This window comes from Camelus dromedarius, chromosome 13, assembly GCF_036321535.1.
Source record: "Camelus dromedarius isolate mCamDro1 chromosome 13, mCamDro1.pat, whole genome shotgun sequence".
Lineage (NCBI taxonomy): Eukaryota > Metazoa > Chordata > Mammalia > Artiodactyla > Camelidae > Camelus > Camelus dromedarius.
In genome coordinates this window covers 50,750,128-50,776,983 of record NC_087448.1, presented here as the reverse complement: position 1 = coordinate 50,776,983, position 26,856 = coordinate 50,750,128, and the positions used below count along the sequence as shown (strand labels likewise).

General features: G+C 38.8%; 1 protein-coding gene across 5 annotated transcripts in view; it reads right to left on the bottom strand.

The window, feature by feature from the left end:
* AKAP11 (A-kinase anchoring protein 11) overlaps positions 1–26,856 on the bottom strand; it is a 47,267-nt gene that overhangs the window by 16,853 nt on the left and 3,558 nt on the right. For 3 of the 5 annotated variants that reach the window (XM_031466057.2, XM_031466056.2, XM_064493124.1), the window contains exons 2-7: positions 17,801–17,906; positions 12,786–12,902; positions 10,089–10,136; positions 7,570–7,704; positions 5,892–6,153; positions 839–5,351 (exon numbers count right to left, since the gene is read on the bottom strand). In XM_031466057.2, coding sequence (XP_031321917.2) covers positions 839–5,351; positions 5,892–6,153; positions 7,570–7,704; positions 10,089–10,136; positions 12,786–12,902; positions 17,801–17,860 — 5,135 coding nt within the window. In that variant the 5' untranslated portion in view covers positions 17,861–17,906. Of the gene's footprint in view, positions 1–838; positions 5,352–5,891; positions 6,154–7,569; positions 7,705–7,966; positions 8,445–10,088; positions 10,137–12,785; positions 12,903–17,800; positions 17,907–22,812; positions 23,020–26,856 lie in introns of those variants that run through there. The other 2 variants (XM_031466055.2, XM_064493125.1) reach the window with 2 other exon arrangements.

Below are 26,856 nucleotides of genomic sequence, written 5' to 3'. Positions count from 1 at the left end.
GTAAATCAGTGCAGTCACTATGGAGGACAGTATGGAGGTTCCTTAGAAAACTAAAGATAGAGTTACCATATGATCCAGCAATCCCACTCCTGGACATATACCCAGAGAAAAATACAATTTGAAAAGATGTATACACCTCAATAATCACAGCAGCACTATTTACAATAGCCAAGACATGGAACCAACCTAAATGTCCACTGACAGGTGACTGGATAAAGATGTGGTGTATATACACACAATGGAATACTACTCAGCCATAAAAAAGAATAAAATAATGCCATTTGCTGCAACATGGATGGACCTGGAGATTGATTCTAAGTGAAGTAAGCCAGAAAGAAAAAGAAAAATATCATATGATATCACTTATATGTGAAATCTAAAAAAAAAAAAAGACACAAATGAACTTATCTACAAAACAGAAATAGACTCACAGACATAGAAAACAAACTTATGGTTATCCAGGGGTAAAGGGGGCGGGAAGGGATAAATCAGGGGCTTGAAACTTGCACCTCTTGGAGAGTGATGGAAATGTTAGCTATCTTGATCGTGGTGGTGGTTTCATAGGTGTACACGTCTATCAAAATCCATCAAATTATACATCTGAAATATGTAGTTTACTGCACAGGAATTATACCACAATAGAGGTGTTTAAAAAAACTGAAAATTAAAAAAAAAAAAGTAATGTGTAGGACACAAAACAATATACTAATACAGCAGGAAATATTTTTTGTTAATTTAGGATTAAAAAATATTCATCTTTCTGAACAGGACCTAAGACTTAAATGATCAAGTTAACTCTTCACTTTATCGTAAGACCCAAAAGAAACGTGAAACTCACCTGCTAACAGCATGTCCGACATTCATCATCGCCGATGTCATTATCTCTGTGGTGAGGCTCTCGGCAAAGCTGACGCCATCCTGTCCGATGCCACTATCAGCGACCAGGCTGGCACTGTTCAGCTCTCTCTCTGCCTTTGCGATCGCTTCGGCAACTATCTTCTCAGCCAGTACTGTCTTCTTATCAAGGTCAACGTGAATCTGAGGGACGTCCAGATGAAAAACTCTAGATTTCTGACAGAGGTTGCTGAATTTTGAATTAGAAACAGGCTGACTGCTGGCAAGGGAATCCCGTCTGGGAAAGTGTGGAGAGGAATGTCCAGTGCTGTCCTGGAGCTCTTTCTGGTCACAGTATCGGCAAGCCTGACCGACCAGAGGGGACAACTTTTCTGCGTGAGTGATCCTCTCAGCCGCTTTTGTGGTCTCCGATGTGTGGGGGGCTGCAGACCCTGGACTCAGCTCTAAAATGTCACCCTCCACCTTTTTGGCATACTGCTCTACAGCCTGAACGACGTTCCCTCCGTAGCCACCAGCGCTCAAGCTGCCAGGACTGGGGTGAAACCTGTGACTCTGGGAGGAAGGCCCAAGAGGCCTAGGAAAGTCTGGCTCCACATGGGACTCGGTGTCTCCATCACAGCCGTATTTTTCATCAAGGCAAGAATCTGTTACGGATTTTGGCAAGCCAACTGGAGATGCCCTCAGCGCTCTTGTAACATCCCTCGTTATGCTGTGAGCGAGAGAAGTTGAAAACCTGTACAGTTCAGAGCCCTCGCTTCCGTGCGGATCCCGGGTCCATTCACAAGTTTGGTTCTTACAGAGGTAACCGCCACCTCTCTTGCTGTGTCTTTTTTTATCGACTTCTTGCTGGTATTCTTTACTTAGGGACAGTAACAGTTCATCGCTGGTCTTTGTCTGTGAGCTCTGCATGGGGAACGCTGCCGAGCTGCACTTCCTTCTGGCTGTCTTGGCTGCTTCTTGCAATCCTGACTTCACAGACCGATAAGCGAGTCTATTCGCATACTGATCCATTATTAACTCACTGTTCCCACCCTCCTGCTTTAGTATTTGGATAATGTGACCTGCGTACTCATCTGTCACACTTTCCCAGCTGGGATACTTGTAGGTCAGACCTGACATACAAGAATTTGGTGGTAACGAAAGAATAAACGGGTCGACTTCTCTTGGGTGTGCTACAGCCTCGACGTCCAGCTTTTCCGCTGATGTATCATCTCGGTCACCATCAACGTAACAACTGTTCCTCTTCTGCCTGGAGAGCAGACAACGTCTGACTCTGGCTATTTTTTCAGCTTCTGTAATGACGTCTGCTGCCATATCACCTGCAAAGCTGCACAGCGTCTGTAAATTCTCATCCGAGCAATTCAAAAAGGAAGGTGATCCACTTCTTTGACTTTGCGTGTTCAAGCGAGGGCTTTGGGCCGTGGGTTCTTGAATTATTTTATTGTCTAAATGGGAAGCTGCCGTTTCGGTGGCAAGAGAAATGATGTGCGTGGCTAAGGCGTCTGCAAACTGAACTTTCTTCCCCAAGGGCTCTGACTTCACGTCCACTTCCGGGAGCTCCTCACCATCACTGCTCTCAACTTCTTCTGAAAGGGATCGCATGAGCTTCAGCATGAACTCCTCTTTCTCTATAGGATTTTGTTCACTTTCAGCCAAACTACCAACAGATGAATTGTGAGGTGTCGAGGGTGGTGTCGCAGGCGCAAATTCTTTTGCTAATTCCCCCTTGAGTTTTTTGGTCAACTTCTTGAGATCCCATTCGGAAGCTGCCTGGGATGGTCCTAGAGGAGTTGACGGAGGGGTATCGGGCATTACGTTTCCATCTGTGATCTTCTGTTTGTCTTCCACTTGCAAACCATCTGTACAAGCAAGCACCGTGGACGAGAGAGGATGTGAATGGGGAAAGGGGGTTTCCTGCCCCAGAGACAAGGACTCAAGTGCTGTATTATTCAAATTACTCTTCTTCACAGATTTGCCCTTAGTTATTTCCTTCAAATCAGGTTTCTGACCTGCCACAGTTGGACAAGGTGGTAGTGTCTCTAAAGAGAATTCATGAGCCGCAGAACCCTTACAGCCAGAAACACAGTCCTTCCCTGCAGAATGTGAACAGTGAGGTAAACGATCTTGAGCTTCACGAAATTTGGGGAACTTTTCCAAAGTCAGCCGTGATTCTTCTCCAGGAAAAGGCAAGCCTTCTTTGTCTAGTCCATTTCTATCTACCTTTGGGATCACTGATTTGCTTTTCTCTATGGAATGTTTAATAATAGATTTAGATAGTCGATCAGCAAACATGTCCTTGTTGCTGGCTTCACTCTGTTGCAGCGCTGCTGGATCACAGGGGGAAGGAGAGGTCTTCCCCTTTACTGTTGTAGTTAAGCCACCTGTGTGTCCCTGCACTGTTTCTGTAACTCTGAGTGACATCACTGACTCTAAAGTTTCACTGACTATTGTGTGCACCATTGCTGCAGAAAAGTTGCTAACACCCACAGGATCGCTGGTTGATTTCGAAGGGTTTCTCATTTCCGTATAATCATTAGTTGGCTTAACAACATTCTGGTCACCTGGATCGTGTTCTGAAGGTAAACAGATATTTCTGAGACAAGCTACTTCCTCTTCTTTGTTTTTTGTGGTAACACCTGCTTGGGGGGAATCTCCATGCAAGTCACTAGCATCAGATGATGGGGGAGACTCTGCCTGCCGCGCACTAGATGAAGCATGATACGGGAGGAGGGCGCTTCCTGCCAAGGGCACGGGTATAGAAGTAGCAACTCCAGAAGTACAAAACAAGGCCTGCTGCACTGTGTATTCCTTTTTATGTTCCTGCATTGGTTTCGTCGCCATAATTGTCTGACCGTTAAAAGAAGGGGAAAACGTGGGAGCCTGTGTCGGTGGCACCACGTGCTCTGCACTCACGTACTTCACGTTATCTGTAGAAACGCTGACTGCTGCCTTTGTTGTAAAGGTCACGTCGACCTGAGACAGCTCGATGAATGCTTCCTGTATGACAGATTCAGACAGATCTTTTGCATAGGACTTCACGACTTTGTCTTCATAGTCAAATGACCAGCCCCGTGGAGATGCAGAAGTTGGAGGGTATGAAAACTGACACACTTCCATGATGCCTTCAAAAACCAGCTCTTCAGCAAGATCTGCGGCGAACCTCGCCACGGTGTTCGTGAAGATCTGCTTCTTTACGTACTGCAAATCTTTCAAAGCATTTGAGAAAGCTTCACTCACCAAAAAGTTAGCCAGACTGCTAATGGCTCGTTCTTTCAGAAAAAACGCACGCTGCCTTCTCAGTTCGTTAAATGCCATCTGAAAAACGGAGGATGTCAGTTTGACGGCCAGTTGGCACAGGGCGTTGGTACACGAAGAGACTCCCTTCTGCAAGTCTTTAAATGCACTGCCAAAACTTTTTTCCACGAGATCCGCTGCAAACTTCTGAATGCCATCCCTAATCACTGAGGATTTATTTTTAGATCGACTTTTGTGATCAAGGCTTCCACGCTTGAGAGCTACAGTTTTATGTTCCCCCTTTTTAATACGATCAACGTCTGATGCTGCGTTAGGATGTCGGGGGTGAAGAACCGAGCCCAGTACTTCACGTGAAATGCTATTCGCATAATCTTCATAGGTGTAATAAACAGAATCGTGACTTTCAGGAATCCTACTGCCACCAGCAGCTGCTTGGCAACAACATTCAGCAGGCGTGCAGCCTCCAAGAGGACTAAAGGCAGAGGATCGAATAGGGCTGAACAGGCCACTGTCCTCCCCCGAGGCCTTCACCAGGCGGGGAGAATCTGGGGCCTCACACAGGTTACTGTAAGGGGATTCTGGTTTGCGAGGAGTTGGCTTCCTTACATTAGCTGGGAGAGCTGGACGATCAGACTTGAACTTTTGAGGATTCATAGTAGTGGTTACAGAACAAGATTTTTCATGTTTGTGCCCTTTCTTTTGTGGTGGCTTCCCTGTGGCAGGATCTTTTAGAAATGGACAAGCCATCTCTAAAGTCTGCTCCAGTTCATCGAACTGGTCAAAACTATCAAAAAACTCACTCACTTCTGAGTCTGAATCCTCAATATCATCTTTCATCACCGGAATTTTAGGTAACTCAAGTTTTGCTTTCAGACTTTTTTGATAGCCCTCTTCATCCAAGAAAATAACAGGACTTGGACTTGAGCTCTCCGACTCAGACGAGTAGGCGGGAGAAGGAGAAAACAACGTTGTCTGCGCAGCACTGACTTTATCTGAAGCAGTGGATGATCTGTAGAAACTCCTCTGGACCCAAGCCTCAGAAATTGATGTTGTGACTGAAGTTTTCACAGAAGGCAGTTCTTTATGTTCCAGGACGTTTATTAGAGAAGTTGAAGGTTTAGCCAAGGACTTCTGTCGCCCAGAGCTAACCAGAACCCTCAAATCATGGGTTTCTAAGTGGTGACCAGAAATAGTCTGTGAAGCAACATCACACTGGCTCCTTAGTGCAGTAACGTTTATTCCTACAGGAAAAGAAAAACATGAATAAAATATTCTTGAATAGATTTTTTTAATTAATTTAAATCAATGGGAATAAGTAGACATTAAGCATGAAATGCTTACTCGTATCGTAAGTGTCTCCTACACTACGTTGTTTAACAGATTCATCCCCAGTCATAGTTAAAAGCAATTACACCTTTTACTAAAATATTTTCATTCTGCCCCACATCTGGGAATACCTGGGCTATGGAATGCTTAGCACATTGTCACATGTTAGAAATACTAGTATTTAGGTGACTCTTCTCAAATTCGAACTTAGGCATGTTCCAAACATTTAAGGCAATGAGGTAAACAGTACATGAACAGTACTAACTAAACAAGAAGAAAAACAGCAAAACCAAAAACCAGGTAATGATGAACTTAAAAATCACGAGAAAATTAATTTCTTAATCAGAAAAAAAGGTTAAAATGTTTCAACTGAACCAAGCCTGTCTTAAAACTGTTAAAACTGAACTTTAAACCTTACTCCCCTATTTCAAGAAAAAGTCTAGTAAAGAACAAACCATCACTATATGGCTTTGAAGTCTCCTCCTCTAAGTGCTCAAACGCAGTGACAAAGTCATCTTCGATGGACGATACTGATTGGTTAGTGTCATCATCATCTTCATTAGTGGCCTCAAGCTGGCACTTCTGATGCACGTATGTGTCCAGGGTGTATCTTATACCAGTGGCATATTTACTTAGGAGACTAAAGATAAAATCAGCTCTGAGTCTTGGTAATGTAGGTGACACTCTCATGACACAAAGCATTCCAGAATGATGACTCTTCGGAAAGATAAAATATGATGAAAATCATTTTATTTTCAAAATATACGATACAGAAAAATGAAACATGTTCCCTGAAAATGAAGCCTAGAAATAACCCAATCTCAGGAAGATAAAAAAAAAAGCAGCAGCACATGCATCCTGAAAGGCTCCCTGATTTTGCTGTGTTTCTTTTCTTCATTCTTTCCCCACAGTTCTTCTCACTTCTCAACCTCTTTTTCTCCCATCTTTCTCTTTCCCAGGAATTCAAATTCTATCTATTCCGTCTCCTTGAATGTTGTGGAACTTACTTATCCATTCCTTTGGGCAATTACATTTTCCCGTGTGACTGGACAGCCCTGTGATTTTTCTTATCTCATCATCCACCTAGTTCACCAGCCACACTGAGAACTGCGTGAGTACACCAACCAGGTTCCAGGCTTTTTGCATCCCATCTTCCTGTAGCTTTCATCCGGATTCCACATCCTCTCCCATTATAAAAGAGCTGTCCCCTCCCTTTACCAGAATTGCCCCAGTATTTCAAATTACAATAATGTTTATAGCTTTGATTCAGAAGTCAACAGACTTTTTTCCATACATACTATGTTTAAATGGTATGCTATTTAAATTATATTTTTTAAAATGCAAATACTGACAAATTACTTATTCAAAAAACTAGAAATTAGATAAAATAGCTACCCACCTCTTATATCCTAGCAAACAGAACAAAGTAAATATAAATGGAGACTATAATTATGAAAAGGAGGAGAGCAACTCTACTTTTATCTGTAAACCTCAAAATAAACACAGTACTTTCTATACATGAAGGAAGAGGTAATCCAAATTTTAAGCCTATAATTCAATTTTTAGGAGGGAAAACATGCAAAGCATTTTTCTTTGATGTATTATCAACCAATTAACACTTGGTAAAGAGCTAAATGCTCAATGTTGTAACACTAATGATCTGTCTGAAAATGGTGACATGTTTGTTTATAAACAAAGAACACATCTTCAGACAGCCACTGTACGTGGAAATTTTTTTAACGAGAAAATGAGTTAAAGTATGTTCTCTAAAACATACAACACAGTATTTACATAAACTTGGAAATGGGCCATAAAAGGGAAAATTCCTATGATGTATACTCTGGTAGAAGTTCAAGAAATCCAGAAATAATATTTCAGAAAAGAAGTAGTATGTACTTGCATACCACTTATGGAGCTTCACACGTGATAAATCTAATTTAAACTATGACCAAAATTATCTTTTCCTTTATTGATTTCAAAACTTCATGAGTTAGATTTCTTATGAATCCTTTTTCTGTCAGATAACATTAAACAAAAAGAAACTTCATCCAAGCATTTAAAAGTTTAATACTCTCAAATGTCACTGTAAAATTTGTCCCCCAAAATGCACTAGAAATGATATATAAAAGTTACCTGGTTTATAGGACCACTGTTTGTATCTGATGACTTATTTATATCCTTCATACAAATAATTTCATTTTCATTTAGACTGCAAAAGTGCAGTGAATTCAGAAGATCTGGAAGCTCCAAAGAAACTGCAGCTAAATCCTAATACAGAGCAATAAAACAATAAATAACACTGTAACGTAACACTTTTGTGAAAGTTCCTCTAATGTGGCCTGTACAAAAATCGTAAGGTCTACTAGTTAATAAATTTTCCAGTTCGTAATAGTTAACATACGAAGTTTATTGGCCACAATCAATTTTTTTTAAATTCAAAATTAAAATACACTGAAGTATTTTTAAGTGGCTATTTCTGTAGCCTTTTAAACATAATGATACCAAGCTATAACAAAACTGTACACGGTACCTCACATATCTGTAACAATCAGGCATTCAACAGTTTTTAGCTGCAAACGTCAACCTGCAGTCCTCAAGTTTAACCATCAAATTTTCCGTATGGGATTCTTGCCTGTGGAATATACCTTTTTGGAGCTTAAGTTAAATGCCTGTAAAATCCAAGTCTTTTTCTGCTTCCCTCTCTAAGGTATTATATCAGACTTTAATGAAAATTTTATGAAGATGTAAAGGAAAAGAAAATGTCTTTGTTTTTCTTCTCATTTGTCCTTTTTATGTTACTCTTCTGCCCAGTTAAAGAATTATTAACATCTCTGACCCCTCATAGAGCACTTTCCTCTATAAACATGGTTTTCTCAGTAATTCTTAAAGGGGAAGCAGAGTAGGAGAGAGATACTCTGGAACCTTCTTCAGCTTTATGTTCTCAGGACTACATCTTCTCTTGTGCCTTCTGCCTAAACTGTTTCCTTCAGGCCGAGGCACAATCAAGACACACAACAGAGTTTCCATTTGTCACCACCCAACACACATTATTCGTTTAGAATGGAACAAGAAAACACACTTTTATCTGCACCACAGTGTATTGCTATGGACTTAAGGATCAACACTCTGGTGCTTAATTTTACCTAAGAAGCTGATCACATTCTCAACTGAGAGAAAAAAAAACAAAGCAGGTTTACCACAACACATGACAATGGATACTAGACTTTCTTGGAATTAGGGGTATAAAAGTGAAACAAAATAAAACCTTCAAACATAGAAATAGAAATAGTGGAAACAGTCAAAAAAAAAAAAACAGCTATATGAATTTGAGAATTTAATGTTTTAAAAGTACGTGCCAAAGAACTGTCTTTTTAGTAACATTTTTTGAAAACACCATAATGCGTAAAGGGGCACCCAGTGGTGTGACAGCTATGAGGTCTGGGCTCTGAGTGCCAAGTCCCCCTCCTGTGTCCACATGCGCCCAGGAGCCCAAGACATCCCACCATTTCTGTGCACAGTCTATAGGTCAGAAGAACAGGCTGTGACGGAAAGATCCAGTTTTGAGCTAAACTTTCACTAGTAAGTTGGGTCATCCCTTTTGATCCTGTTAAAACACCAGGTAAAAGGTTTTCCAGATTTACATCACTTCTCACTGATTCATCTTTGAGACTTTCCCCTCTTTTTTGTATACAAAACAAGTGGTTCCACACACTTAGGGTTTCCAGCTGTGTTACGTGATGCTTGGTGCCAATCTTTTTTTATATCATTGTATCCACACAGCACTTCAGCACTTAACAGAATACGGACAAGAGTCCAACATTCTAATTTTAAGTGCGATAGAATGGTCACTGTATTTGGGAGAGGCATATAATACACTAAGGGAAAAAACTCTGGGGTGCGAGAAAGCTTTATTGTGACAGCAATCCTATGCCTTAATGTCCTTCAGTTTCTCACTTCCAGTAAAGTAATGCTGAATAATGAATTACAGCTGTCTCTGCCGAAATTCACTACAATTGTCTCCTCCTAGGAGACGCTTCACTGCCACAAAAGGAAACCCAGGACAACCACAAATTTTAAGAAGCAGCACGAGGTGAGAAAAAGGACGCCTACCACATCTACACCAGCTTCGCCTCCTCTCCACACAATTGTGGGGCTTTCCTCGGCAGATCCTGACTTAACTCTCAGTCCCTCTGTAAATACCGGCCCAAATTAAACAGGCTAAAAGTTTTGGGTTAGCTAACCATTATTTTTTTTTTTTTACAAGTTTTAGCTTTTAAATTTAACTCTATCTCAATTAAAAATATAAGAATATGACTGTTGAAGTTAGATTATAAGAAGTACCAAAATAAAAACACAAGTCTCATATTCTATATTATGACAGAATGGAGGAAAAGTTAGCCTGTGGTTTGCAGCCTTCTCAGATGAACGGTTTTTTTGTGGTCTCCTAACCTAAAACTGCTTTCCATTACGAGAATACTCAGTGAAAATGTCCAAGGCACACTCAAAAGCTGATCTCAAAATGTCATCGTTTAAACAGGAATGATTTTAAAAAAAAAGGATTTAATGTGAATTCTGGACTAATAAGATAAATTTTTTATGCTCTCAGAATTTCTTTCAAATAACTTCTTTCCAGCTCAATAAACAGATCTTACCTGTATATGAGCAGCATCTGTTTCTTCATTAAAACCTAGAAATGTGACCTGAATAAAAAAGGAATAAAGCTCCATTAGAGTTCTTAAGTCTTGTATCAATTAGACTGTTGAAAGAACTGAGAAACAGGGAAAAAAAAAGGATTAAAATGCTGACTGCCCCAGAGAGGATGATAAATTTTTTCAAAGATGATCACAAAGGCTTTTCACCAAAGATTTGGCTCCATAATGAGGCTCCTGAACCTCCCCATATCCACTTCATCAGCAAGTTCCATCACTTCCAGGCCCCACACAGATCTCACACACCCACTGCTCTCCATTCCCCTGCCTCCACGTCTCACCTGCACGACTCCAATCCCCTCCCACCTGGCCCCAGGAATTATCCTGTCACCTCCCTGTCAAAACCGTTCTTGGCTTCTCAGTGCAAAGTCCTAACAGAGGCCCCTGGGTAAGCGGGTGCCTCCAACTTTCCCTCACTTTCATTCATACAAACAGGCCCTCTTTCTGGGTCTAGAACAGAGGAATGTTCTTGCCTAAGGGCCTCAGAGCACTGCCCCGTCAATCTGGATCTCTGCTCCTTGGATGTTTACATGCCAAGCTCCTCCTTTTCTTCAAGTTCCAACCCAAATGCCACCTCCACAGAGAGGCTTTCCCCGGGCACCCCCAAACCCACCTACCTCTTAACTGACCCTCTGTGATACTATCACTTATTTCTTTCAATGCCTTTACAAAGAGATTTCTCTGCAGAAGTTTATATAAATTAACTCCCTAAAGAAAATCTAATGGCCTGAAGAAATGTCACATTATTTAGTAAAAAGGACAAGCTACAGAAAAATGATATGGAGTGTGCACACAATTTCAGCCTTATTTTTAAAAACATGGATGGAAAATAATACTCTAAGACAATATGTCAAATTTTAAGCAGTGGTTAACTATCAATGATGGAATTATAAGTAATCTTATTTTTCTCTATTTTTCCCCCTGTGGTTTTTTTCCTTTCCTAATTCACAGCATTAATTCATTTTCTTTTTTATGCTTTCAGTAGTTCTTATTTTTCTATATGGACTATGTACACTTTTATAACCCGAAAAAAGTATTATTCTAAAAATCCATATTCCCTCTATGTCTCTGACATCATAAGAAAAAATTGTGTCCACTTGAAGATCACTGTTAAACTGTTTAATAAGCAAATACTGCGACTAAACATATGAAATACTTAAATGGTAGCAATATGGATAATTAATTCTCAAGAATTAAAGGAAAACAGCATAGTTAAAATATAAAACAACACTCGATATATTTTTGATCTCTTTCTGATGATTCAAAAGCAAGTCAGAGTCTTAGGTCATTCCAGAATCTTTACTCTCAATAACAGGTACTACTTCATAGAAATGTTAATTAATTCTCAGGTGTCTAGGTAGATTATTAACCTACAGGAGCCTGTCTCCTCATCTGTAAAACTTAAGGCACATACCTCCCCTCCCACAGTTGTGAGGGTTAATTAGACAATGTGGGCAAAGCGCCCAGCACACATCGCAGGCACTCCATAACACAGACACACTCAAATACTCAATATCCTTCCTTTCTTCAAAAAGGTACTTTGGGATTTATACACCCTAAAGTGAGACCGAATTCCTTCAGGTTTCCTTTTACTGAACACAAAGAGAAAATACACTGACATGGGGTTGTGAAGATGTCAGCAGAGTTTTGCATTTCCCATCGATCAAGGAATGTGGGCTCAGAGGGGCACTACGTAAGCCGAAGAGAGACAGCTGGAAATTGAGGGCAGAGGACACGGAAGACTTATCATGCTGGGCAACAGCTGAGGAGATTAGGGGTGGCTTGGCTTTGCTAAAATGAAGTAAAAAGGGGCAACAAAGAGGACAAGAGCCACGAGCCACAGCACCGAGCTGACACCAGAAGAAGAGACTCAGGTCAGAGAACATCACAGGACTGAAAGCTGTGCTCACCACCCTGTGGAACTACTTCAGATATACTTTCTCAAGGAGCATGAAAGAAAATCATTCCCAAAAATAATAATCAAGAGTATTTATTAGAACCTTGATTTCAAAAAAAATTTTTTTAATTAACATATTTATCAGTTTCGAGCTTCAATGATTCAATACTCTATCACTCTTATTTGGTAAGGTAAATAATGTTTTGATGGATTATGGTTATACTGTAGGAAAAATTTTTACTCCTTTTTATATTAATATATTCAAACAAAGATTGGAAACACTGATGCAGCAGAGAAACAGGTGAGCAAGTTCTATACCCATTGTTAAGTGGTAAATACCTAAATTTCAAAATAAATGTATCACTACTTTTTCATTTTGAATCAAAGCACTGAATTTAAACCACCAAGATAACAATATAAGAAATAAATAAATACATATTTCATTTCAAAGGAGAAAATTTTAGTATTGAAGTCCCAATTTCTGAACATAGTAGAAATTCTCTAATACAGGGCTCTGTTTCCCAATGAGTGGTCGGTCATGCCTGTGCACTGAATTAAATGTGTTCATTATAATACACTAGGGCGATAAGGATAACGGATATTTAAACAGGTACTTCTCACACATGTATTAATATGCAGAGATTTTAGGCATTTTAAACAAAACAGACTACACAGTTCTACCAAGATACATGCAAATGCATTGTGCTGTATTAGGAAAGGGTAGAGAGAGAAGTATGCCCAACCTCAGTCAAATTGGCACGTTCATCCTGCTTTAAACAGTCCTCTGCTGATACACTGCATAGTTCCTTCTCACTCTGTAATAAAGACTTTACAGACTGGAACACATCTTCACTGAAGCTCTGAAAATAAAAGATATTCTTAATTTATTTGATTCTAAGACAAGGTAAAAGATCCTAGAGATAGATTAAATGGAGGGTCACTAACTCTCCAATGAATATTCACTGGACACCTTTTGATATAACAGAACTCAATTTAGCTGAGAGGAAGAAAGAACAAAAGGCTTATGCAGAGCTCACATGCTCAAAACACGCACACCATGGTCCAGGCATTCAAGCTGCCGGAAGATCACGAGGCCAGGTTCTCTTACTCTCACCCTGCTCTGAAACCTAACAGAGCACATACCTGATTTCCAAATCACTGGCAGAACAGAAGCCACCATCTATATAAGAAGATGATGTGGAAGCTTATAGCAAGGTACGCTGAGAACGTGACTGTTCTCATAGCAAACTGGAGATGAAAAAAAGAAAGAGATAGTAACCCAAAATGAGGCTTTTCAGGGGTCTTAAGGCAGCTATGTGATGAAAATGAGGGAAGGCATTTCAGATTCGGCAGAGAAGAATGTCACGAGTGCAAAGAAACTGAGGAAGGAAAAAGTTACACGAAGAAATGAGTGTTACCGTTGGACATAAATAGAGTATTAATTTCTTTTTACCTTATTCTCCTTCTGCTGATATGTTAGCCTGCTCTTCTCTCAGAAACGCCCTTCCTCCCCAGTGTTCCCTGCAGAAACCCTACCCATCCCGAGACCTGTGAGGATTTTCCCACCCCTTAGTCATAATAAATCTCTTTCAAAGTTCCTACCGTACTATTTGCTCATTAAGATCATTTAAGCTATATCACGATATATTACAATTACTGTTTTCAGATTCATTTGGCTTTCCTACTGATTAAACAAAATTACTGAGGTTAGAGATTATCTTTTACTCATTTACCCAGATTTCAGTACCTCACATACCATATGAACTCAGGAAATGTCTGCTAATCTTAATAAATTAAAAATTTGTAGAAATCTTCATTCTAAGAGAAGAGATGCAAATATGAAATCAGAGTAATTATGAAAAGAAAAAGTAATGTTAAACCTGAACTTTCAACATGAATTCAAGATTCTTTAAACGTATGTACTACGTTTTTCCATTGACAGATCACAGAAGCAATGACCCTCAGCAACAATGAGCACACCCAACATCCAGATTTTGATTTCTAAATACCACTCACCAATTAAAAGAACTAGAACTCCTTGGAAAAACAGCTGGTTCCAGGAATGAGGCAGAAAAGTATGAAGTGTGGCTGGAACATCTTAGTGCAGACAAACAGGGTTATTTCATAAAAACACAGAAACCAACTTGAAGGAATTCCTATTGGCCAAATTTGGGATAATCTGAGCATTAAAAGAATAATAGTGATAATGGAGTGTAACAACTGAATTTTTTTTAAATTATGAGTCCGTTATAAGAGACAGATAAGAGAGTAGCGGTTGGGAGAGAGTGCTTCTTTATATTAGAATACTGGCTAATAAATATGGACAGGATGGCAAAATTTGAAAATTCCATTTGTAACTCTCAGTGTAATTACTGATTTGGGAAAAGATCATCAATGTATCTTAATCCAGTAGGTTTAAAGCTATCAGGAAACAAGATACACTGCCTTGCAGCATCACCCTACAGATTACTTATTAATAGTATTAATTACAAAGGGATTATGTGTCTTTATATTGGAGATGTCTGGTGATTTCAACCTTAACCACCTGGTCAAACCTGGCCCTAACAATAAGCACCTTCTGATCTGACAAAGTGGAACGATCACAACATCATCTTTGAGGAGCTCCTTCTGAACCTAACCACAAGAGGAAACAAATGAATTCAGAATACAGGGATATTCTACAAGATAACTGGTACAGATCTTCCAAAAAAGATTTGCTGTCATGAGACAAGAATCTGGACCACTGATGAGGGAAAACTTTCCTTTAAAAAGAATGCCAGTTAATTATGTAAAAGAAATAATAAAATTAGGAAAACCACCACTGCATAACTTTCAGGAACTAACAGATTCAGGAAAGGGTCATTCATCAAGGGAAGCCAAAATATTAGATGAAAGTTGAAAAAATAAGATATTTGCACACTACCAAGTATTATCCCAAAAATTATATGCTAAATAAAAAACAGAATATATACTTTTTAAATGGAGAGTTCTGGCAGTTACTACCTTAATCAACTAACCAATTTTTGCATCATTAATCTTAGAAAAACCTGAAATTCTGTCCTCTCATCACCCTACAAAAAGTATTCTTGCTAAAAATGTTTAACCTGCATCTAATTTATGCCTTTACTCCTAACTTCTAGTTTACATGAAATAGAGAGGCGAGAAGAGTAAATTAACTAGCACTGTGAGAAAGCAGCCAGACAAATCCAGAATATAGAACATTGCACAAGAAACTGGCCTGGCCTAACCAAAAAGTCAGTCTTGAATTAAAAAGAAGAAAAAAAGGCGGGGGGGGGGGGGGTACTCTTTCAGACCAAAAACATGTAAGTAAGTTGTCACCATCAAACACAACAGGAGCTACAACTGAATCCAAAGTGGGAGTGGGGCTGGGGGGGGAGGGACTATAAAAGACATTTTAGGAGTAATAAAGGAAGTCTTAGTATGGCTGGGTATTAGATATAAGGGAATTATATTTAACTTTCTTGGATGTGATAATGGTATTATTGTTACGTGGGAGGATGTTGTCATTCCTGGGAGAAGCATGCTCCAGTGTTCGGGGGAAAGAGACATTAAGACAGTTAAGTGTCACGAGGATTTACTGTAGAGCAAAGGAAACTCGTAATAACGAGAGCACAGTATCTCATAATAACCTATAATGGAAACGCATCTGAAGCTGTTAACCTGAAACTAACACAATACTGTAAATGAACTACAATACAGTTAAGAAAAAAAAAAAAAGACCATTCATTAGCTTTTAAACGGTTCTGCCAAAAAGTGAATACATAGACACACATACACACACACACAGTCACATAGAAAGAAGAAAAAATATTAACTGCTAAATATAGGTGATTGGTATGCAGGTTTATATGTGGATGTACTATGGTTTTAATTTTTCTATATGCTCAAAATTTTTCATAATAAAATGTTAGGGAAAAATCAATGGAGTAGGAAGTATAGCTCTTTCTGATTCTCATAATACTCGATTCTCAGTAAATATTCAATGTATCTGTATCTTTAATGCAAAGTAAAGTGAAAGCTAGAGAATTCAAGTATACCTTTCAATTTCCACATTAGCCAATAGGGAAGTCTTTGTCATTCAACTATACCAAGTAAAGGTATCAAAAGTGGTAATTAAGTGTATACATAACACACATACATATAACAAGTATATAATATTTAGATTCAGGGAGGCAGAGGGTATAGCTCAGTGGTAGAGCATGTATTTAGCAAGCACAAGATCCTGGGTTCCTTCCCCAGAAGCTCCATTAAAAAAATAAACAGAACCTTATTACCACCCCCACCACAAAGTATACAGGGCTGTATGTCAATTATATCTCAATAAAACTAGAAGGAAAAAAATTTTTTTAAATAATTTAAAAAAATATTTAGATTCACATATTTTTTATCTAAAAGGGTTTCTAAGTATTTAATTCAAGTCAACTCTTTATCGTGTGCCTAATACAAATAATGTGCTGAGTAACAAAGACATTCAATTAATAGTATAAAGCTTCAGATGGAGCCTAACTCCTTATCTCAGGAATATACTGGTAAATTCTAGTCAAAGAGGCACATAGTATAATGCCTGAAGAACAAAGTCATTAGCTCACTACTGTATTTTGTGCATATATATTTCTTAGTTCTAATTATTAATTTAAAGCAGTCAGTTTAAAGCTATGGGTCCCCTTGCTCATTTGAAAAAATGTGTAATATACTACAGTTTACAGAAAGGAGAAATACAGAGAAAATAGCTTTTATTGTACTCCTTTTTTTTCCAAATTAAAAAGTGGACTTACTAAGTCTAAAGGTACCTGAAAATACACGGGGTATATTACTTAAAAATGTAATTACCACCCTGTTTAAGTTTACTTTCTGTTTTCCAACCTTGTAGACACCTGTAGATTTGACAACCACTCTCACAGCAGTCAAACCCAAAGATCTCTGAAGGAGTAACTAAACGAAAAAGCAGGCCTAGAAGCTTGTCTGAACACTCGCGATTAGAAGTCAGAAAGAAGACCTGCAAAGGAGACAAGAGTCTTAAGAGAGAAGAGAGGAAAACAGCTGTAATGAAAGAAGTCAAAGAGCATCTTAACACGTGGGGACCTGTCAGCAGTGTCACACAACGCAGAAGACGAAGCCTAAAGAAAAAGGTTAGCAAAGATGCTAACCACCCTCCAGTATCTGTTCTCCCTTCCTTCAAGAAACACCCTCAAAGCTTTGGCAAAGACAAAAATGTCAAGAAATGAAAGGGTAACCTAATCATCTTAAGAGAGAAAAAGAGAGGAGGTTCTTCCTCAGACCAGAAAGCAGAAAGGTTCAAGAATCACATTTGATTTGCTCACTACTGCTTATCCACCCGATGCCCAGCACAGGGCCTGGCATATAAGCAGCACTCAGATTCCTACTTGCTGAGTGAGTGAATGAATGAATGGATGGCAATATTGTGGGGGCAAAGCTATATAAGAAAACGCACACCTGATACTTACATTGCTAAAAAGAGGACAGAAAAGTAATCGGCTGAGAAGAAATAAGGAAACAGCGTGGTCTTTGGGAAATAAAGTTCATTGTCTTCAGGATTCCATATCAGTATTTCAAATATGCTAATCTTTGCAATATTTTGTTACCAATTTCAATAATGAGATTCATTTTAAAACAAGAATACCATAGCATAGCTGCTTCACAAGACTTTGACTTAAAAAAAAAAGTCACCATTTTCATTAAAACTATCCCTAAAAAGAATCTAATACAGTGAACTTACTTTTCTGACAGATGCTCTAGTTTTCATGCGACTGTTTTTGAAAGTCTGGAAGGTCGCCATAACTATGTAGCTGTTGTAATCAATGAAGGGTTAATCCATAAAACACCTAAAGAAAAACAAGAAAAAGAAAATAATTTGTTAGTCTTAGTGATTCAGGCAAGCATTTTGTCCTAAAATAACTTCCTTACATTCAGTCACTAAAAAAATAAAATAAAATCATAAACAAAAATTCTCAGACATAAAAATTTACTAAGCAATCCATCATGGATATTTGAAAAATATGTGAATACTGGTATCTTAATGAGATAACCAAATTTTACAAAAATCTTGTTTGTAGGTAGCGGGGAGAGTATAGCTCAGTGGTAGAGCACCTGCTGAGAAGGCTTGGGGTGCTGTGTTCAATCCTGGGTACCTCCATTAAATAAATAAATAAACCTAATTACCCCCCCAAAATAAATATTATTTTAAAACCTTATTTTTAAGTTCAAAATTATTATGACATAGTTTACCCTTATCTAGTCAATTTCATTGCCATTTTTGTCATTACAAATTAGGAAAGACTTAAAAGCCTCATTAAGAAATATTTGGAAAATCTTTTAATGTCTAAAACAAAGAATTTTACTAAAGGAATCCCAGCCATCATGGCTCCTGAAAGTCACGCTATTCCTACAACAACTGTGAATGCGCTCGGCATTTTATTTCTTGGACAGAAAGGTTTGACAATATACAAATGAGAATATGAAATCTGTACATATCAAATAATATCAGATAAAAAGAAATCTCTTATATAGGAATCTTAACGGCATCCCAATAACTAAGTTCAAAAATTACCTAGTTGTGGTTTTCAAGACATTTGGTTAATATAAATTTACACGATTAAGAGATTTATATGCAAAACCAAACTTCAACCTAGTCCCCAGCAGAACTGTAAAAAAAACTAAATTTTAGTGGAGCTGTAATTTTATACTCTTTCACTACAGAGATAAAACTGAAGTATGTGTGCACATGCATACATGCACCTCCCTTCAGAGATTTCTAGATTCTATTTTAGACAAAGAATTATAACGATATTCTATTCTTAAATCCTAATGGTCTCTTTAACAATAAAATCTGATTAATAATTGCACTCGAAGGGGCTGTCAGAAAGGCCAAGGAGGCCCCCACAGCACAGGAGAGAGATTAACAGACCAGGATGCAGACGAGTATCCTGCGTGTCCCCGCTGTACCTCTCATTAGCTTTACCTCCCCTGGGTAAACTGCCGTATCTCTGGATCTGTTTCCTCCATGCATATTACCTCGATGTATACTACCATACTTACTGGACAAGTTTATTTTAAGAATCAAATAGAAAATAATCTATAGAAGGCACTTTGGGAATTATAAAATATAGGTAAAAGAAAAATTAAAATATTTACTTATGGACCAAAATGATCAAGAGGACCAAAACTCGAAAAAGAAGATGTAAATATAAAGGTTTATGGGACCAAAGCAAGAAAATAATCCTTGTCTTTGTCGCAGGCCAACTCACTCTCCTTTTTTTTCCCACTATGTTCTCTTCAATTGCCAGAAACCCTCAGAGGCAAGTGGACTTGCTTCAAACTTCACATAAAATATGTAAAATATAGGGGACAACAGAAGGGTTTCAGAGAAGTGAAACTCTCCAACTCATCTCCTGAGTAAACCGGCACCACCTTTCTGGAGGGCAATTCTGCAGTGCGTTTCCAAACCCTGAAAATATTCCTACCCGATGATACAACAGTTCTCCTTCTGGGAATTCATCAAAGGAGACGATGCTCCTGGAGCAGCTAGGGTTCTAAGAGAGCTTGCAACGCACCAAGTGCTGTGCTGAGAGATTTCCATGCACATCCCACACACAATCCTTCGGACCGACAGAGGCGCACCCCCATTCTACAAGGAGAAATACGGAGGCAAGGGGAAATTAACAGTTCACCAGGCCACACAGTAAGCAGTAGAGAGCTGAGATGCAAATCCCAAATCTTCGCACTTCAGCCCCCAGGCTCTCACCCTCATCTCCTGCGTAATAAAGATGTGAAAAGCTGTTCATCACACTTTATAGTAGAGAGAAATGAGGAGTGCTCCAGATTCCAGAAACAGGAGAGCAACAGCAGAACCCAGACTAATTCCCACGATGATACAACACAGTGTGGAAGGACGGAGGGCCCGCACAGAGCATCCTTACTTCCTCTGACTCCTAACCTTGTCTGCAAGGGCGGGTTGGGAAAAGAGGTGGGAAACAGCAGTAACCTTCGCAGCTGCTGCTGAAGTCAATATGAGCAAAGGTGAAACATGGACTCACTGGAGGCTTTACAAGGGAAGAAACTGACCACTACCTCATGGGTACCTCATGGGAAGGGGGCGGTGCGACAGGTCAAGCGCCTGAGGGAAGAAACAGTTACAAGTAGGGAGGGGAGGCTGGAGGCTCTGAGGCAACAGCCTGCATTTCACACCTTGAACTACCCCAGTTCATCACCTGTAATACTTCTCAACAGCAGACCTAAACAGTACTCCCTTTTCAAGGCTGAGTACTAAAGAATCCAGTATGGACCTATGAAGAATCATTAAACGTGCACACATACACACACACACACACACACAAGAAATACACTAAAGAAAGGAAAAAAAGTCCAGATAAATATAATCACACCACCCAAAATGCATATTGTCCAGTTTTAGCATAGTACCTCAGAATTCATACTCCTAAAAAAGAAACTAAATTTAATTCCACATTTACACTCTGCTTCATTGAAGAAAAATACAAAGGAGATGAATCTTACTCTATCACTTTGTGTTTAACCTAAAACATAAACAAAATATTATCTCATAAAGAAAAAAAAATCAGAGAATATCTACGTAACAGTCTATAAAAGTGAATCTGACATGAGATGGTGTGACTCACAGTTCTGGTAAAGCAAAGAAACAAAAATCATCTTTGGAAAAGATACAAAGACAGGTGGGGGCTGAAAGTAGCAGAGCAGGGTTTTGCCACCATCTTTTAAAATTAGAAGGAATGTAGTTTTAGACAGATTTCACAAAAGGAGCAAAAATGCAGTATTTTCTCCAGAACACCTTTATGATACAATAATAAACTTTTCATTTAATGTTTTTTTGTTTGTTTGTTTTGTGTCCTATTCTGGGTGAATAAACAAGAGTCCTAAACAGGGTATAAGTAAGTATGTTTCTCTACAGTCAAATAATTAAAGTGAACCTGGATAATTTTTTACAAAGCAGATCATACACAAGAAAGTACCAACACACAAGGCCAACAACTGAAAAGTAAGCTGCTAGAGCTCAGGAAAGCCACAGGATATAAAAACAATACCATGAAATAAATTAAACCCCCTGAGAAGCTGCAAGAGAATAGGACAGATATTGCTGAAAAACTGGAACAACCAAGAAAGTTTTAAGAAATGTCGCAGAATGTAAAAGACGACAAATGAAAGCTCGAGAAACAAGTATTATAAAGAGTACAGAGAACAGGTATCGGACACTTGGAATAAATGACACTGATCCTTTGATCCTACGGTTTCACTTCTTAAAATTTATCCTACATAAGTACTTCCACAAAATTTGTGAAGACATATGTGAAAGAATAGTCACTAAAACAAAAAAGGATGAAAAAACCAAAAATAATCTACAAGTCCATCAATTCAAATAAATTATAATACATTCACGTGACTATCACCCTGCTGCTGGAAAGAGTCAGAGCAATACATACTGATGTGACAGCGTGTCTACAGTATATTAAGGGGAAAAGCAAATTATGGAACAGTGTAAACAGTGTGCCCTCTACTTGTGATTTTAAAAAAAGAATTATATATACACACAACTCCAACATGCATGTATGTGTGTGTTCGTACACGCCAAGGAAATACTATGATGGATACAGACTAAACTCATGATAGTGGCGACTCATGTGACAACTAGGATTTTTTTTAATGTCATAAAATGTCAAATATCTTCAATATGGAAAGACGATAGATTATTAGATAAAATAAGGCAGGTCCCAGCATGTTCACATTATCCCATTTTATGTAAAATCTATATTAATACATGTGTGTATTTATATATGCAAATATGAAAGAGAACATATACCAGATGGGTACAAACACTGGTTTTATCTGGGTAGATGCAGTTCTGTGTGTTTTATCTTCTAGATGTGCATAAATTCTTTTATAATAAGAAAAATATTTCAAAAGTCCTTCTTCCTCTCCTCTGGCCTAAGAAATGTTCAAGTCAGCATCATCTCTTTCTTGACCTTTTTAATACCATGAGTTAACCAAGCCAAGGAGTCTCTGAAACACCTTCCTGGTCTGCTGTCAATGATACTGTTCTATCCTGACCCTATTCCTACTGCACTAGTTCTCAAACTTCAGTGCTTGCACAGATCAGCTTCTCTCTAATTCCCCCTCTCAACAAGATCCAAATTCAGGAAGTCTACGTGGAACCTAGAAATTGGTACCTTTAACAAGTCCCCTATGTGATTTCTGATTGAGAAACACCTGTCTGTCTCTTTAGTCATTACATTTGCCTCCTTCCCCAAATTCTTTCATAACTTATTACTCAAAGACTAATATTTCTAACTTCCTCTTTGGTACTCATTCTATTTAGTTTTCCAAGGATATTTTATTTCTACCTCTGGTTTAACTATGCAAATAACTCCCTAATATATACCTCCAGTTCAGTTCTTGCACCTGAGCATCAATTCCTTGTATCCAATTTTTTATTAGCTACTTCCAAATAAATATTCCAGTTACTCTGAAATTAGAATGTTCAAAAATTGAATAAAAATTTCTCTCTAAACAATCTCCTCCTGTTTTCTTCGTATCAGTAGCAGCCAGAAAACCAACCAAGCCAGTAGGTCACGCTGGAAAATGGCCTTTCTCTCAATCACTACTGACAACCGTATCTAGTCAACCACCACATCCTAACCCATCCTCCTCCCCAACCCCCTCAGATGTGCCCTCTCTTCTGTCAGCTGAACTGCTACTTACTCTTCATGCATCAGTTCAAGGACCTCTCTCCTTAAGAAAGGCTTGGATCATATCCTTTATCCCTCCTTGCCCAAGCAGCAGCCACCTCCTTTATGCTCCCAAAGTGATTTGGCCTTTACTCCTTTGACGCCATTATCTGCATGCTTCTTTGCTTTTGCAAGTTTTGAAGACAAAAGTGTTTTGTTGTATTTGTAAGCATTCAAACATCTGCTGAATACATAAAAAGCAGTTCTTTTTAAAGAGCAAAATAACAGTAAACATTCAAATATCTGCTGAATAAATAAAAAGCAGTTCTTTTTAAAGAGCAAAGTATAACTTTAAATAATGAAATGGACACCTCCACATTTAGTGAATTATTTGTGAAAGTGTAATTAAAATTTTCCAATAATTTCCAGTTTTATAGTATTTGGGAACATATTTATCATAAATGCTCCAAAAACACATTTTTGCCAAGTCCCAAATGGCCAGGTGTTAAAAATAAATATTCTGCTGAATATAAATACGACAAAACAGGGAAAAATAAAGGATATCTTAGTTTTCAAACATCAGACAACAGACAGTGCAAGACTGTGTTCCCTGAGAGAAGAGAAACACTTTCAGGTCATGACACAAGGAGAGGGAAGTAAGTGGTTTGGCAGTCTTACCAAGTTGCAGACACAGAGATCAGAGTTCGGGAAAGCAGAGGTGGCTAGGATTTGCAAGGCAGAGTACTGGAGGGAGGGCTCCGAAAGAGAGCCTTAGAGATCTGCAGGTGAGTTCCCCAGGCTCCCTGACTGAATACCCATCAGTGCTGAGTTGTCTGAGGTCGGGGGCATAACTACCAGAGAATAGTGGGTCAGACAAAACCTGGAGCCAGACAGGGCCTGGAATAGGCTGCACTCCCACCAACCAGAGTGGAAACACTTTGTAATGTATCAGGCAAAGGATAGACTCCTCGGAAGGAAATCGCCTTGTTAGGGCACTAAGTCGGCACTACAGCTAAAGGCTGTTCTGGACTTACTCTAACAAAGCATAAAGGAAAGCCTCAGAACAATCCAACAGATGCCAAATAACCTAACTGTAGACCCCTAACTGAACCCAACACTCTTAAAAAATACAACAAAATTAAGCAAGTAACAGCATAAAACTCAATGGCTGGCACACAATCCAAAACTACCAGGTATACAACAGAGAAAAATATGACCCATGAGGAGGAGAAAAAGTCATTAAGTGCAGACCTAGAAATGACGGAGATGATGGAATGAACAGAAAAAATGTTAAAACTGTATTATGAACGTGCTCCATACACTCAAGAGGAGAGAGGAAAACATGATCATGGTAAGGAGAGAAACAGAAGATGGAAAAGACCCAAATTGAACTTCTGGAAATGAAAGTTAAATACATACCAGATGCAATTAACAGCAGATTAGATACTGTTAAGAGGAAAGTTCAGTGAATTTAAAGACAGAGCAACAGAAACCATCCAACATGCTGCACCAAGAAACTTAAACACAAGCAAAGCAGTGTCAATGACTAACTAAGAAAGGTGAATAACTGGAGTCCCAAAGTACGTGGGGGGAGGTGGGCAATGTATGAAGACAAAATGGCTCAGAATTTCCCAAAGCTGATGAAAACCATAAACTGACAAGGAAGATCAACAAAGCCTCAGGAAAATAAACATGAGGAAGACCACACCCGTACACATCAGAACCAAATTCCTGAAACCTAGTGACAGAGAAAAATCTCAAAAGCAACCAGAGAGGAAAGTACCCATTACATCCAGAGGAACAAAGACAGCAAACTTGTCAGAAACTATGTCAAACCATAAAATACGACAATGGAGCAACATCTAAAAAAATTGTCAACCCAGATATCCACACCCAGTGAAAATATCTTCCAAAAATTAAGGCAAAATAAATTGATTAGAATTAAAAAAAAAAAAAAAACTGTGAGAATTCATCACCAGCCAACCATCACTAGAACCACTGTTTAAAAAAAATAATTTCTTCAGGCAAAAGAAAAAAAAAAAAAGAAATACTAGATGGAAATCTGGATCTAAACGAAGGCTAATATCTGAAAGGGTCAATATGAGGGTAATATAAACAATATTTTCTCCGTTTTTATTCCCTTAAAAATAACTAAACTGAAAATAATAGCATGTTATGGGGTTTACAACATCCATGGAAATAAAATGAATGACAAAATAACACACAGTACGATGGAGGTGGGCTGGAGTTGAAAAACTACTGTTCCAGACACTATACAAGAAGCAATACTGATTAAGTTACATTGAAAACCCTAGGGCAACCATGAAAAACAAAATAACAGAATAACACAGCAGAGTAACAGCAGTGTAACAGGGATGAGACCCTCTTTTTGCAGGTAAGGAAGCTGAGGCTCATCTTTACAGGCCAGCTATAAGCATGCAATTAAGTAATACATTTAAAAAACAGTACCCAATATAAAAGAAACTGAAATGCTAACTTCTTCCTTGGGTACAGACCTGCCGTTTGACTTATAAAATCTAAAAATATCACAGCTATCAGTTACTATTTTGTTTTGTCCTTCAACGCAATAATCATGTAAAAAAGATGTGCGTGTAGCATCCACTAAGATATAAGTACTTCTCTATCTGTATGCCAACAATAAACACAACATTAAAAAAAAAAAAGGCCTAAAATATCGAGGCTGTGCTTTCCATGTGAATATGCTTCCTGGAAGATAGAGTAATAATGGCCTTAACCTTATGCATAACCCCATCTACAAGATTATTTTTAACAAAAAACATGTTCAGAATTTTAACTCAGGAACATATTTCTCTTTATCAGTAACATCTGTGACGCCATGGCTCTCAGAATATATTGCTGAAAAGGCATTTAAGCAGCTCTTGCAAAAAGTAATAAGGCTCTACCCTAAGCTGCCAGTAGCAGGAATGAGTGAACAGATCTGCTTTGCAGATGCACCAGTGCATGGCACATAGAAGGGACTTTAAAAGCCCGTGCAGAATCTGTTAACCGACAGCATACAGGAGGCATAAGAAAAAAGAGTATCAAAGATAATTTTAAGGTTTCAAGCTTAGGGAGCTGGAAGAAAAATGTAGCCTCTGCCAATTACAGGGTACCTGGAAGACAGCATTTTATGTCAACTTAATAGCCAAAGGGCATGTAAAAAATACACACTTAGTTGGGGTGGTCAGAGCTAGAGATGCTGCTCGAGGAATCATCTGCCCATACGGAGCTTGAAAGCTGATCCTAGAGACTGGGAAAAAAACAGAGGATCAAGAGAGGATCTAAGAGGACAACCATGATAAAGGGCTCCCGGGCAAGTGAGCAAAGAACTGCAAATAAGCAGCAGTCTGAAAAGCAGGCCAGGTAAAGGTTTAGGAGAATTTACTGTTGCTGAAGTCAAGAAATAGTTTTAAGCATGGGGTGTTCAGCACTAGACTTCCAAACTCCTGAGGGCAGGAATGGTATTCTCCCTTCCCTGTAGACTCCCACAGAAACTGCCACCCTGTACACACTCCATAGTAGTAATACCACCCCCATATAGTGTGCCAGTTGGGCATTGCTTAGTTGCTATTAAACAGAATTCACATTTCTCACAACATAAGTTGCTGTTATTATACCCATTTTACATATAAGGAAACTGAGGCACAAAACATTAACATAATTGCCCTCGCACACCTAGGAGAATCTGTCCCAAGAGACCATGGCTGAGGGCAAGTTCAGTGCAGCACTAGAGGAAAAATACAAACTGCAGGATGCTAAAGCACACCGGAAGCACCCACCACTTCCTCCCTGCTCACACCCCCTTTATTAGAGGACTTCTGGTACCTCGTCTGAAAAAGTACAAACTGTGAGACACACCTAAGTCCCCTTCCCATCCGTTTTCCCATCCCCATGTTCTCCCACCCCCTCAGCCAACTGGACCAGAAGTAGATACCTGACCAACTGGATTAACTCTCTAGAAACTCAAAATTAAAATATGGAGATGTTTGTTGAGAATCCTGCTACAAAATCAAAATAAGTCTTGTGTTTGCACCACAGCAAACCAAAGTTTCATGCA